The sequence below is a fragment of the Pseudophryne corroboree genome, chromosome 8, assembly GCF_028390025.1.
Source record: "Pseudophryne corroboree isolate aPseCor3 chromosome 8, aPseCor3.hap2, whole genome shotgun sequence".
NCBI classification, from domain to species: domain Eukaryota; kingdom Metazoa; phylum Chordata; class Amphibia; order Anura; family Myobatrachidae; genus Pseudophryne; species Pseudophryne corroboree.
In genome coordinates, this window is record NC_086451.1 from 101,721,047 (window position 1) to 101,735,201 (window position 14,155).

The 14,155-nt window shown below is 43.5% G+C and overlaps 1 protein-coding gene across 5 annotated transcripts in view; it reads right to left on the bottom strand.

The window, feature by feature from the left end:
* Positions 1 to 14,155, bottom strand: part of STRBP (spermatid perinuclear RNA binding protein) — a 540,853-nt gene that overhangs the window by 335,820 nt on the left and 190,878 nt on the right. For all 5 annotated transcript variants that reach the window (XM_063936846.1, XM_063936847.1, XM_063936843.1 and 2 more), the window contains exon 4: positions 5,911 to 6,128. In XM_063936846.1, coding sequence (XP_063792916.1) covers positions 5,911 to 6,128 — 218 coding nt within the window. The remainder of the gene's footprint in view (positions 1 to 5,910; positions 6,129 to 14,155) is intronic.

The following is a 14,155-nucleotide window of genomic DNA, read 5'->3' on the forward strand; positions in this document are numbered from 1 at the left end:
ACCAAAAGCGCTATATATATATCAGGGATAGCCTTATAATAAGTGCTCCCTTATAGCTGCTTTGTTATATCAAATTATCGCCATAAATGTGCCCCCCCCTCTCTGTTTTACCCTGTTTCTGTAGTGCAGTGCAGGGGAGAGACTTGGGAGCCGTCCTGACCAGCGGAGCTGTGAGAGGAAATGGCGCCGTGTGCTGAGGAGATAGGCCCCGCCCCTTTTCTGGCGGGCTCGTCTCCCGCTATTTAGAGAAATCAGGCAGGGGTTAAATATCTCCATATAGCCTCTAGGGCTATATGTGAGGTATTTTTAGCCTTTATAGGTAATCATTTTGCCTCCCAGGGCGCCCCCCTCCCAGCGCCCTGCACCCTCAGTGACTGCCGTGTGAAGTGTGCTGAGAGGAAAATGGCGCACAGCTGCAGTGCTGTGCGCTACCTTTTGAAGACTGCAGGAGTCTTCAGCCGCCGATTCTGGACCTCTTCTGTCTTCAGCATCTGCAAGGGGGCCGGCGGCGTGGCTCCGGTGACCATCCAGGCTGTACCCGTGATCGTCCCTCTGGAGCTTGATGTCCAGTAGCCAAGAAGCCAATCCATCCTGCACGCAGGTGAGTTGACTCCTTCTCCCCTCAGTCCCTCGCTGCAGTGATCCTGTTGCCAGCAGGAATCACTGTAAAATAAAAAACCTAGCTAAACTTTTTCTAAGCAGCTCTTTAGGAGAGCCACCTAGATTGCACCCTTCTCGGCCGGGCACAAAAATCTAACTGGAGTCTGGAGGAGGGTCATAGGGGGGAGGAGCCAGTGCACACCACCTGATCGGAAAAAGCTTTACTTTTTGTGCCCTGTCTCCTGCGGAGCCGCTATTCCCCATGGTCCTTTCAGGAACCCCAGCATCCACTAGGACGATAGAGAAATAGGTTTTCATTGCCTCCCAGGGCGCCCCCCTCCCAGCGCCCTGCACCCTCAGTGACTGCCGTGTGAAGTGTGCTGAGAGGAAATGGCGCACAGCTGCAGTGCTGTGCGCTACCTTAAGAAGACTGAGGAGTCTTCATGCCGCCGATTCTGGACCTTCTTCTTGTTTCAGCATCTGCAAGGGGGCCGGCGGCGAGGCTCCGGTGACCATCCAGGCTGTACCTGTGATCGTCCCTCTGGAGCTAATGTCCAGTAGCCAAAGAAGACAATCCATCCTGCACGCAGATGAGTTCACTTCTTCTCCCCTAAGTCCCTCGATGCAGTGATCCTGTTGCCAGCAGGACTCACTGTAAAATAAAAAACCTAAGCTAAACTTTTCTAAGCAGCTCTTTAGGAGAGCCACCTAGATTGCACCCTTCTCGGCCGGGCACAAAAATCTAACTGAGGCTTGGAGGAGGGTCATAGGGGGAGGAGCCAGTGCACACCACCTGATCCTAAAGCTTTACTTTTTGTGCCCTGTCTCCTGCGGAGCCGCTATTCCCCATGGTCCTTTCAGGAACCCCAGCATCCACTAGGACGATAGAGAAATAACATTTTTGCAACCCCGAGGGGAACGAGGGTAGTATACATAAATAATTTTAATAACACTCCCCCACATATACTACCATCTCTGTGCTCGAGCTACAGGCCCATGGAATCCTACCATACATATACACATAAATATATATACAGGTATAAGGTTGTTACACATGTTAATTTACCAGTAATAACAGTTGATGCCGACAGGGACACCCACCTACTACTGTGGTTCCCATACAGTGTTTACTTTTGATAAGCATACAACTACCGACCAGCTGATACTGCATCTACCTAATCAAGTACCCACAGGCGCCGGAGATGCCAACAGTGATCCCCACAGCCGGTTGTGTCGACATATGTGGACTAAAATGTTATAGTGGGTATATCTGACAGGGAACACACAGATATATAAGCACAACACAAAGATTAGATGACCATTTCTAAAATAGTGCTATATTTCCTCTATAAAGCACTAACAAACTGTGCCCCCCCTCGTTTGTACTGTGTACATTGCTTTTGGCGGGGACATTGAGAAAATGGTGCCGACATCTGTTGTGAGGGCTAAGCCCCGCCCCTTCTCGGCGCGCTTCAGCCCCGTTATAAATATATATTTTTATGCTGGTAGGGGTCCGTATACAGTGCCTATGCCAGCCTAATTTGAGGTAAAATATTGCCACCCAGGGCGCGGCGGCGCCGCCCCCCCCCCCCCCCAGTGCCCTGCACCCTTGTAAAGCTGTTGGTGTGTGGAAGCAATGGCGCGCAGCGTGACCGCTGCTATGCATATACTGACGGGGGTATCGTACACGGTGCCCGGGCACCGAATATTGATCTTGTGCCAGTGGAGAGACCATCAGTAACTTGCTGCCCAGGGCGCTCCCCCCCAGCGCCCTTCACCCTGTGAGTGCTGTTGGTGTGTGGGAGCACTGAAGTCTTCTGATCTTCACATACTCACCCGGCTTCTTTCTTCTGGCTTCTGTGAGGGGGGTGACGGCGCGGCTCCAGGAACAAGCAGCTAGGCGCACCAAGTGATCGAACCCTCTGGAGCTAATGGTGTCCAGTAGCCTAAGAAGCAGAGCCCTTGAACTAAGAAGAAGTAGGTCTGACTTCTCTCCCCTCAGTCCCACGATGCAGTGAGCCTGTAGCCAGCAGGTCTCCCTGAAAATAAAAAACCTAACAAAAGTCTTTCCAGAGAAACTCAGTAGAGCTCCCCTAGTGTGTGTCCAGTCACTCCTGGGCACAGAGTCTAACTGGAGGAGGAGGGGCATAGAGGGAGGAGCCAGTTCACACCCAGTCAAAGTCTTTTTAGTGTGCCCATGTCTCCTGCGGATCCCGTCTATACCGCATGGTCCTTACGGAGTCCCCAGCATCCTCTAGGATGTATGAGGGAAAAAAAGGTTTCTCTATACAGATAGACTTATTCAAGGTATTAAATATCTTCTAGCAACCTCTTGACATCCAGCAATTCAGAACTCTATCCAGTCTAATAATACAATTAATAAAAAACAAAACAAAAAAGTTGTGTTGTTCTGATTGCCCTTTTTAAATATATATAAATTTAAACGCAATGCTTTTACTAGCCATGGCTTGCTGGGTTTTATAACCAACGCTTCGTAAATAAACTCCCAGGACTCTTCATATTACTTTAAAAAATATAGATTTCCACCATATTTATATGCTTACTACCATACTGTATGCTGTTATTAAGTTCCAGACAAGAGGAAAGGGATCTATCATTTAGATGGCTAAAGGGGAGTACACACGGCACAAATGTTTCACTGAATGACACATCGAGCCCGGCGGGGGGCCAGCATTGGCAAGTTCACACACACTTGCTGATACCGGCAGCGACGAACGGCAGCGCGAGCCATGCGGCATTCGGCAGCATGGCATCGCTAACAACACCCCCTGATCTTCTTGCGTGTTCAAAAGAAGTGTAGCAGTCGCCAGCGACCCGTGAGTGCGCGCCTCGCCATCAGTATCTGTCATTCACACGGAACGATGTGTCGTTCGCATTGATCAGGAATGCCCCCATCGTGGCTCTATTCGCTCAGTGTGTACCCACCTTAAGTAATCAGTCACTGATTCAATAATTATATTTTTCGTAAATAACTTGCTTGCAGTATTATTTCATCTTCTTCTTTTAGTACTATAAAGTTTTAGTGGCAAACATTGAATGTTTACATTATACTTGATATTTACACTATAGTAGTACAGAAGAGTGACGGTGAATGCACTCCATATTCTGGAACCATTTCCGCACTACCAGAGTATTTCTCTAGTATACTGTATGGAGCACATTTACCAGCTTTTCTGCTGCTTTCTGGGAATGGTATGACAAAAGACTACAGCAAGGCATCACTGTTGAAGAAGAAATGTAAAGGCCAGTGAATAAGGGAGGAGCAGCTTTGAAAATGTGAATTACTATAAAGCATGCTAAGCAAACTTGAAATGTACAGTGTACAATGGCCCTCATTCCGAGTCGTTCGCTCTGTATTTTTCATCGCATCGCAATGAAAATCCGCTTAGTACGCATGCGCAATATTCGCACTGCGACTGCGCCAAGTAATTTAACAATGAAGATAGTATTTTTACTCACGGCTTTTTCATCGCTCCGGCGATCGTAATGTGATTGACAGGAAATGGGTGTTACTGGGCGGAAACACAGCGTTTTATGGGTGTGTGGTTGAAAACGCTACCGTTTCCGGAAAAAACGCAGGAGTGGCTGGAGAAACGGGGGAGTGTCTGGGCGAACGCTGGGTGTGTTTGTGACGTCAAACCAGGAACGACAAGCACTGAACTGATCGCACAGGCAGAGTAAGGTTGAAGTTACTCAGAAACTGCTCAGTAGTTTGTAATCGCAATATTGCGATTACATCGGTCGCAATTTTAAGAAGCTAAGATACACTCCCAGTAGGCGTAGGCTTAGCGTGTGTAACTCTGCTAAATTCGCCTTGCAACCGATCAACTCGGAATGAGGGCCAATATGCAGAAAAATGGCAAAGTGTGCAGGTGTGAGATGGTCCCAGGTACGCTGTCTGGAAGTGACTCACTGGAAACAAATGGGCTGCCTCCATTGATTTGCATTTTTCACTAAATTGCTTAAGAATTCTCTCTCTTCTCTGATAAAGATTAAAAAAACCTCATTTGAATATTCACTGCAAAAGCAACAGGAAATAAAGGGCCTAATTAAGCTTCAGTTGCAGGTTTGCAAAATTTTCAACACATTTGTTCAACACACGTAGATTTTCAACACATTTGTTGAGGACCATAAGCCATGAAACTATTAGACTTCTCTAATAAAAAAAAAAATGTTCTGATATTTTCTATTATGTCCTGACTACACCATGTACAGTTTTCCTTACAGTCAAGAACCTGTATCTTCTAAGCAACAAGATATGGGTTTACATTATGTCAATTGATCTTAGTGGGGGATTTCATTCTTCATGGTGTACAAAAAGGCCTCTGAAAGTAAAAGGCACTTTACAATCAGTATCTTCATTAATTGTTCTTCGCAGCCAATGTGAAGTTTGCAGGAAAATTAGCGAAGATTGCCTACTGTAACAAATGGTCAAGTGCGGTACATCGCTCCAAATTGAAATCACCTTCTAGGACAGTGTTTCCCATATCCAGTTCTCAGGGACCCACCTAAAGGCCCCCATACATCAGCAATCGATTGGGACAATTTTACATTTTGCAGATGATTGGGTAAATAAATCTGCAATGTATGGGGTTCACAGATCACAGATTCAGACCAAAAATCATCTAATAGGCCCTACACACTCGGCGATCCGCCGCCGAGTTGCCAGACGGCGGATACGGTCGAAAGGCAACCCGGCGGCAGGGGGAGTGAAGTTTCTTCACTCCCCCCGTCATCCGGCTCCATAGCAGTGCATGCTAATATGGACGAGATTGTCCATACTGGCCTGCATGCATAAACGTCCCGACACCAACGATGAACGAGTGTTGGTGCCTACACACTGAACGATATGAACGAGAACGTTCATATCGTTCCGTGAAATCGACTAATGTGTAGGGCCTATAAGATTGTAAAATCCGGTTGGCCAAAGTTAGGGTTCCTTGAGGACTGGAGTTTTGAAACCCTTCCCGTAGGATATTAATTGATCTGCCCATAGTTTAGTAAAGGAAGAAATGCCCTTTTAGGTTTGTTGTCTGCAGACAGTAAGCACTGCCAAACTGAAATAAACTGCTGCATATCAAAATTAATAAGAATCAGACTTACAAATGCAGCATACAAAGCTTCAAACCACGGTCTAGATTGGAAGCCTGTATAAGGGATCTTCACTGTAACACAATTTAATGGTTACTTTATTTATTGTCATAAACTTGGCTTTTGTGTGTACAGCAAGCTTGTAACTACGCAGCATGTGTGGGCTATAAAAGCCAGTCAACATCAATCATGTCTTACTTGGAGCTTTCGTCCTGGTCCTCTTGTTTAGGTTGAAGGTCATTCTCCACTGTCACACATTGATGGTCCTCGTCCATCCAGTCTGAGACATGCTTTAGGGCACATTCCACTGTAGACACCATGGTCTGGACGGCTTCCAGCTCCTCTGGAGAGGGGTATATTGTGGAGTGCTTTGCCATAACATGGCGATCATCATTAGCAAATGATCGGATGGATCGCTTTAATGGAAAAAAGAATAAAAAGCACAGCATTAATAATGCAACTTCACAACAGCCAAACAGAACAAAATAAAGCTTTGATTTAAAAGGTGAACCATTAAATATAATACATTACATTAATACATTTTACTAAAATACTTTGCAGTATACCTAGCCTCAATACGTCATGCAGTGCGAGAAGCTGGTGCGAGTGACCAGTGACACGTCTTGTGCCATCCTTTATTGCGTCTTTTAGCTCGGACTTGCATCTCAGTCGCAATGCGATGTGACAGAACCGCTTAACAAGACTGCACTGATTAATCTGATATGCGACACTCGTACACCTGTTTGTGAGCCTGAATCTGTATACGAGGCACCAAGGGACCTGGGCGTGAAAAATGCTGCGTCCGCTGCATAATTTCACTTCACATACAGATTCAGACTCAGTCGCACACAGATGTACAAGTGTCACATATCAAAGTAATTAGTGCAGTCTGGTGGAGCGGGTTTGTTGCATCGCATTGTGATTAAGTCGCAAATCCGGGCAAAAAGACACTTAGCACAAGCTGAGTGTCACGGAACCTGGCGCAAAACTGTATGAGGACACATCTGTAGATGCGTTTCTGACAACTCCATCGCTTCCTCTTCAGGCTCCTTCCTCTTCCAGGTCGTTCTGAATCCATTTCCATTAAGCAGATGGAGATCTTCCTTTAAGTCAATGTATTAAGTATTTTTATAGAAAAGTAATACGTCCTCTAATTTCAGCCTTCTTTGTATTTCCCCTTCAATTGTTTACATATAATGTATGTTTATTATGTGCACTTAATAACACAAAAACTGTTAATCCAGCAAAGTACATTTCTGCGTGCCGACATTGAGCCAGTTATAAAATGTGCTGTGCGCATCATTTTGCTGGTACTGTAGTGGATGCACCACATTTTCTATCGCTCGCTATTTGAGACAGATGTCCTTATACCCTTGCTCGGAAGGCACTTTTATAATAGGGCACAGGCTATAAATTGTTTGGTGCTTTCAGTAGGTCAATGCACATGCTTTGTTCAGAACAGCAGAACAAAGCGAGAAGAATGAGAGGGCACAGATACTTTCATATTAACACTGAACGCAGATTCCTTTTCTGTTGGCATGGCCACCACAACCCGTATGGGAACATTTTTTGTGTGTCTGGTTCCAATGTCCCTAGGGTATTAAATCATAACTGTGTATATCACTTAATCCACAATATATTAAAGTGTGGTTTGAGCATTTATTATATTTCCTATACAAAAAGGAGGGTACCGTGTTCCAACGCTGTCACTGTTAACAGTTTGGGTATCCTCAGTATAATATTTTTTGCTTGGCACTACCATACACTGAAAGCAGGTCAGCTATTTCCTTCCTCTCCCAGCACATGATGTACCGCTAACCATAGAAAAGAAAATCTCACCTAGGGGTCAAAACAATGACATTAAAAGTACTTTAGAATCTGAGGTTTAATCTAGGACAGCCCAGCTGAAGTCCACAAGTTTTTTGAAAAGCTGGATAATGTAACAGAAAGACTCAGCAGATGCAACTGCAGGGGAATTTCAACAAGGTTTAATGCTATTCACATAGGAAAGGCTGCAGTGATCTGACATTCTATATGTATTCAGGATTGATTCAAGATGCAGATTCTCTCTTTTCAGGGTTTTCTTTGTGTGCAAGTTACATTCATATAACCCAAGGTTAATGTGTGTTCTTAAACTGCATATACCATTTTTCATATATATTTAATTTCTTGGAAACAATGAATATATTTTTTCATTATTTTGGTCTCACTGATATACCCTTTACAATTTCCCAGCTTTACAAGCGCCTATGCCTAATTTTTGTAGCACAGGTATCGCAGCCAGACAAGCGTGGTGATTTTACCGATAACGGCATATAATGAGCACTTAAAAACTTGACAGGATCTGCGCAAATATAATGTCTCAGTGTATGTTTTAATTAGAGAGCAGTGTTCATATGCGCTCTGAACACCTATCCAGTGCTCTCCCAGACCTTTTTGATGGCCGGCCAGACTTACAGAGTATGCTGGAGCCAGCCAGCAGAGGGCGCCATGAGCAACAGGAATGCTCACCCCGCCGGAAGAAGGGTCCCGGCCAAGGTCCGCTTCAATTATTCTGGGTGACCCGTTCATTGACCTATACAGGTCAAAATTATTTTGATACATCAATAACATAATAATATTGTTGCCTGAATTCTTATGCATACGTGACATTTAGGAAAAGCTGTGGTCAAAAAAAATGTGCTGTAATCCATAGTAACCAGATGTTTGCCGTCATGTTGTAAATAACAATAAAAATAAAACATTTTATCTGTTACGCATGGATTGGTTTGAAGTAACTTTAGAAAGGGAACAGATAGTGGAGACATTTTTAATAATTTGGGAAAGTTACTGTACATATCTACACTATCCATAGAAATGAGCCGCTAAAGCCACTCATAAAAACGAGCCACTAAAAGGGAAGAGATGTGCGTCCGTACTTCTATTTTCTCTTATTTTTTTATTTTGTTATCTGCAGCATTATATATCACCTATTTATATGTGAAGAATGATATTGTGATTCGAGTTGAAACAATCGACTTCCATCTAAAGGTGCATACACACGCTGAGATGTGGGCTATGCCCGATTCTCACTATGCGACAGGGACTAGATAGGTAACGTAAGCATATGACTGTTTCCGATACTGGCTTTGTCCAATTTTGGCTAAGTGTCAATTTTGACTATCTTTTATATGACAGTCAAAATGGACTTGCCTGCACAGTCTAACTAGGCTTGCGATACCGACCGCGCGGGACCATGCATCGGTATCGCATTGGGATCGCAAGGTGACTTTCACCTTGCGATCTGCACTAACTTTCTTTGCGGTTTTAACTATATAGTCAAAAACGCAAAGAAAAATCTCACCGTGTGTAAGTGAATCATTAATCTCGATCTTGTGCAATACTTGCATTGCCAGATGACATACAGATTGAATAAATGTATTTTCTTGTATACTGTGTGATGTATGCATATAATGCTTCAATAAAGATAATTTTAACAAAATAAAACATGAAAAATGCTGATTGGTTGCCATGGGTTTTATGGTACATTGTACATGTACACCAGTTCTTATAAACACCATTCAAAGCCTCATGGGCATGTATTGGCCTTGTTCCATTGCAGAGCAGACATTACCCTGACATAGTGTTCATTCTAGCACCCTGCACCAGTCAAAACCCATGCAGTTGCCTTTTCCTGCCTACTCTGGGGCATATGTATCATAGCTTGGAGAGAAATAAAGTACCAACCAATCAACTCCTGTCATGTTACAGGCTGGATTTGAAAAATGACAGGAACTGATTGGCTGGTACTTTATATCTCTCCACTTTATCGCGTGGCGCAAGGAGTGCCGGGAGGAGGGAGCCAGGCAGCATCTGAGCGTCCTGAGGACGCTCAACGCTGCCCGGCTTTAAAAAAAACATAGGACCGCATGATCGCTCAATCACTGGGATTGGAGCTTCCAATCCTGGGATTGAATCACGGCCGATTTTTGGCCTAAATACTGGGATCCCGATGCTCCCAATCCCGGGATTGGCCACCCTAGAGCTGACTGGGTGGTGCGTTATCACCTTCCACTTTATCACTTCTCCAGGCTTAATACATCTGCCCTTTTGATACATATGACCCTCTGGACCTGATCTCAGTGCTGAGATAGACCAGAGAGTGTGCTAGAAGCACCAAAGCAGAAAGGGACATCCCAAGCAGGAAAGTAGAACATCACAGAATGTTACAGGTGCAGGGTGCTAGAATGAACACTATGATAAATATGCATGTACTCTCAGAGGTACAGTATCCAATTGAAGGTGGATGTAGTATCGAATTTTGACATTTTGATCTACATTCATAATGACTACGTACAATCATAGGCAGTATAGGGACCGTATAGTTAAATTCTTTGACTATTCCAAAACAATAAACATTTTGTCAGGAACCTATAAATGATGCATAAATGGCCTGCAAGAATGTAGCGTGTAAGACAATTTTGTGCAATTCCTCCTTGGTGGATAGCATTGAAGAGTCATTTCATCCTGTGCAGTTATTAAGCCCAGTACAGTGTCAAACATGTTCGGTGACCATGTACCCCATGTTCCTATATTGAATGGCCCTCCAGCACTCTTACTGTGGCAGGCAAATCGTGTTCCTGAATGCTGTATATGCCCTCGGGAAATAATGGACAATTACTAGGTGGATGTAGACAGAGAGAAGAAATACAGTTTCCTAGAAACAAAAGCAATAAGAAAATATCGAATAACCGTAAATGGCACACAAAAAAAAATAATCTATAACTTATACAAATGGACTGCAAATATATGTGCATATACTGTATGTACACAACTAATACATACAGACATGTCCTCATGCATCTTTGCTGTAGTCACACCAAACAACACCTCTTGGCCCTCCAGGTCCCGTGGGAAACTTACAGTGTCGGGCATCTTTTTTGCCGAAAATGCGTCTTAGACACGGCTAGGACGCATGAGGAGACTGTGCCGATTAATCGGATATGTGACACACGAAGTGCTACAAAGTAGCAACAGCTTTTTCCATCTGTTCAGCTTCGTAAAACAGACCGAGTCACACACAATATACAAGTGTCATACATCAAATTAATCATATCAGTCTCCTCGTGCGTCCTAGTTACATTGCATTATGACTAAGATGCACTTTCAGCAAAAAGACATCTGACGTTAGCAGAGTTGCACAGGACCTGACGGCTCACTCACGCCAGACCTTTTGCGATGTGTAGTGTATTGAGGCTGGATGTATGAGGACACATGTATATTTTTCCCAAAAAACCTTTCCGAATGTAATAATGTGTTTCAGTAACAGACAGTTAAAACTGCCCCACAGCTACAATTCTTCTCCTTTTAAGCCATGGACACTAAAACGTTGACAAGCACTGGTCTATAACCTATAATATTCTTTCCTTTTCGTGTGTCCGTTTCATAAACCAAAAAGGTAGAAACTGGAATAAATTTCCCTCTTTTAGATGGTAACGTGCAAAGTATTCACTTAAATCTTCTATGTACTTGTAGCAATCACAATAAAGCAATAAATGTGTTATATTCTGCATGGCTTGGTGTTTTTTTTTTTTTCTACCAAGGTCTAAATTAGTCACAGTGACAATAACAATATCTGTGCAACAGCAGGACCTGCACATTTTCCTAATGTATGCAACACAGAACTGCTGAGCCACCTCGACAGCGCTGAAAAGGACAATGAGAATACCAAAACCCACCACTGCACCAGCAGACTGCAGCATAAATGTTTCAAAGTCACCTTGAATTTCGCAACTGTATGCTAGCGATGTTTTGATCAGAAAATATTCATCTTAAAATCTCCTTTAGCTCTATTTAATAATTCATGCTCTTCAGACATCGAAAGCTCGTTCTTGCAAGTGTCAGTGCCATGTAAAAATAAATAAATCCTATTTAATTTTATTTGGCTTATGACAGGAATGGATAAGTCTCATGTGTCAGGGAGCACTGGTTCTAAAATCATATTAATTATACTGTACCTAACTATGTGAATTTTTCCCCCCTAACTAATAACATTTGTATAACAAAAAAAATGACCCAATTCATGGATCATATTAAGATTTCTCCAAATCTCACACTGGAACTAAACAGCACGAATACAACACATAAAAGAGCACATCACCCTGGTATATTTACAGTAGACCAAAAGGAATGAACAGATTCATTCTATTGCTTATAAATTATAAAGTCTCTTATTTTGCAAGACTATGGGGAAATGTATGTTTGTGTATTGTGCATGAAATTATAGTGTATATATATATATATATATATATATATATATATATATATATATATATATATATATATATATATATATATATATATACACACACACACACTGCTCAAAAAAATAAAGGGAACACTAAAATAACACATCCTAGATCTGAATGAATGAAATATTCTTATTAAATACTTTGTTCTTTACATAGTTGAATGTGCTGACAACAAAATCACACAAAAATTATCAATGGAAATCAAATTTATTAACCCATGGAGGTCTGGATTAGGAGTCACCCTCAAAATTAAAGTGGAAAAACACACTACAGGCTGATCCAACTTTGATGTAATGTCCTTAAAACAAGTCAAAATGAGGCTCAGTAGTGTGTGTGGCCTCCACGTGCCTGTATGACCTCCCTACAACGCCTGGGCATGCTCCTGATGAGGTGGCGGATGGTCTCCTGAGGGATCTCCTCCCACACCTGGACTAAAGCATCCACCAACTCCTGGACAGTCTGTGGTGCAACGTGGCTTTGGTGGATGGAGCGAGACATGATGTCCCAGATGTGCTCAATTGGATTCAGGTCTGGGGAACGGCGGGCCAGTCCATAGCATCAATGCCTTCGTCTTGCAGGAACTGCTGACACACTCCAGCCACATGAGGTCTAGCATTGTCTTGCATTAGGAGGAACCCAGGGCCAAACGCACCAGCATATGGTCTCACAAGGGGTCTGAGGATCTCATCTCGGTACCTAATGGCAGTCAGGCTACCTCTGGCGAGCACATGGAGGGCTGTGCGGCCCCCCAAAGAAATGCCACCCCACACCATTACTGACCCACTGCCAAACCGGGCATGCTGGAGGATCTTGCAGGCAGCAGAACATTCTCCTTGGCGTCTCCAGACTCTGTCACGTCTGTCACATGTGCTCAGTGAGAACCTGCTTAAATCTGTGAAGAGCACAGGGTGCCAGTGGCGAATTTGCCAATCTTGGTGTTCTCTGGCAAATGCCAAACATCCTGCACGGTGTTGGGCTGTAAGCAAAACCCCCACCTGTGGACGTCGGGCCCTCATACCACCCTCATGGAGTCTGTTTCTGATCGTTTGAGTAGACACATGCACATTTGTGGCTTGCTGGAGGTCATTTTGCAGGGCTCTGGCAGTGTTCCTCCTGTTCCTCCTTGCACAAAAGCGGAGGTAGCGGTCCTGCTGCTGGGTTGTTGCCCTCCTACGACCTCCTCCACATCTCCAGATATACTGGCCTGTCTCCAGGTAGCGCCTCCATGCTATGGACACTATGCTGACAGACACAGTAAACCTTCTTGCCACAGCTCGCATTGATGTGCCATCCTGGATGAGCTGCACTACCTGAGCCACTTGTGTGGGTTGTAGGGAGGTCATACAGGTACATGGAGGCCACACACACTACCGAGCCTCATTTTGACTTGTTTTAAGGACATTACATCAAAGTTGGATCAGCCTGTAGTGTGTTTTTCCACTTTAATATTGAGGGTGACTCCAAATCCAGACCTCCATGGCTTAATAAATTTGATTTCCATTGATAATTTTTGTGTGATTTTGTTGTCAGCACATTCAACTATGTAAAGAACAAAGTATTTAATAAGAATATTTCATTCATTCAGATCTAGGATGTGTTATTTTAGTGTTCCCTTTATTTTTTTGAGCAGTGTATATCCTATATAATAAAAATGCTAACACTGCTCCTCACCTCTATGGGGGGTGTTTATTGTTTTTTATTTGTTTTTTGCACTGGCCACTAGATGGCGTCCAACTGAGAACCTCAAGTTGCTCCATTGGGCACCAAGTGCTGAGTACGCCCGAACAGATTAACAATTGCATTGCTCTGTCCGGCGGCATCTAGAGGCTGCCGGCGCGCAAAACACCTGCATTCCCCCCATAGAGGTGAGGAACAGTGTTAGCCTTTTATTATATTCGGTATACAGTACTGTGCAAAAGTGTTAAGCAAGTGTGGAAAAAATGCTGCAAACTAAGAATGCTTTCAAAAATAGAAGTGTTAATAGTTTATTTTCATCAATTAACAAAATGCAAAGTGAACGAACAGAAGAGAGTTCTTAAGCAAATCAATATTGGGTGTGAACACCCTTTGCCTTCAAAACAGCATCAACTCTTCTAGGTACACTTGCAAAATCAGGGATTTTGTAGGATTACAGTCAGGTATATGATTAACCA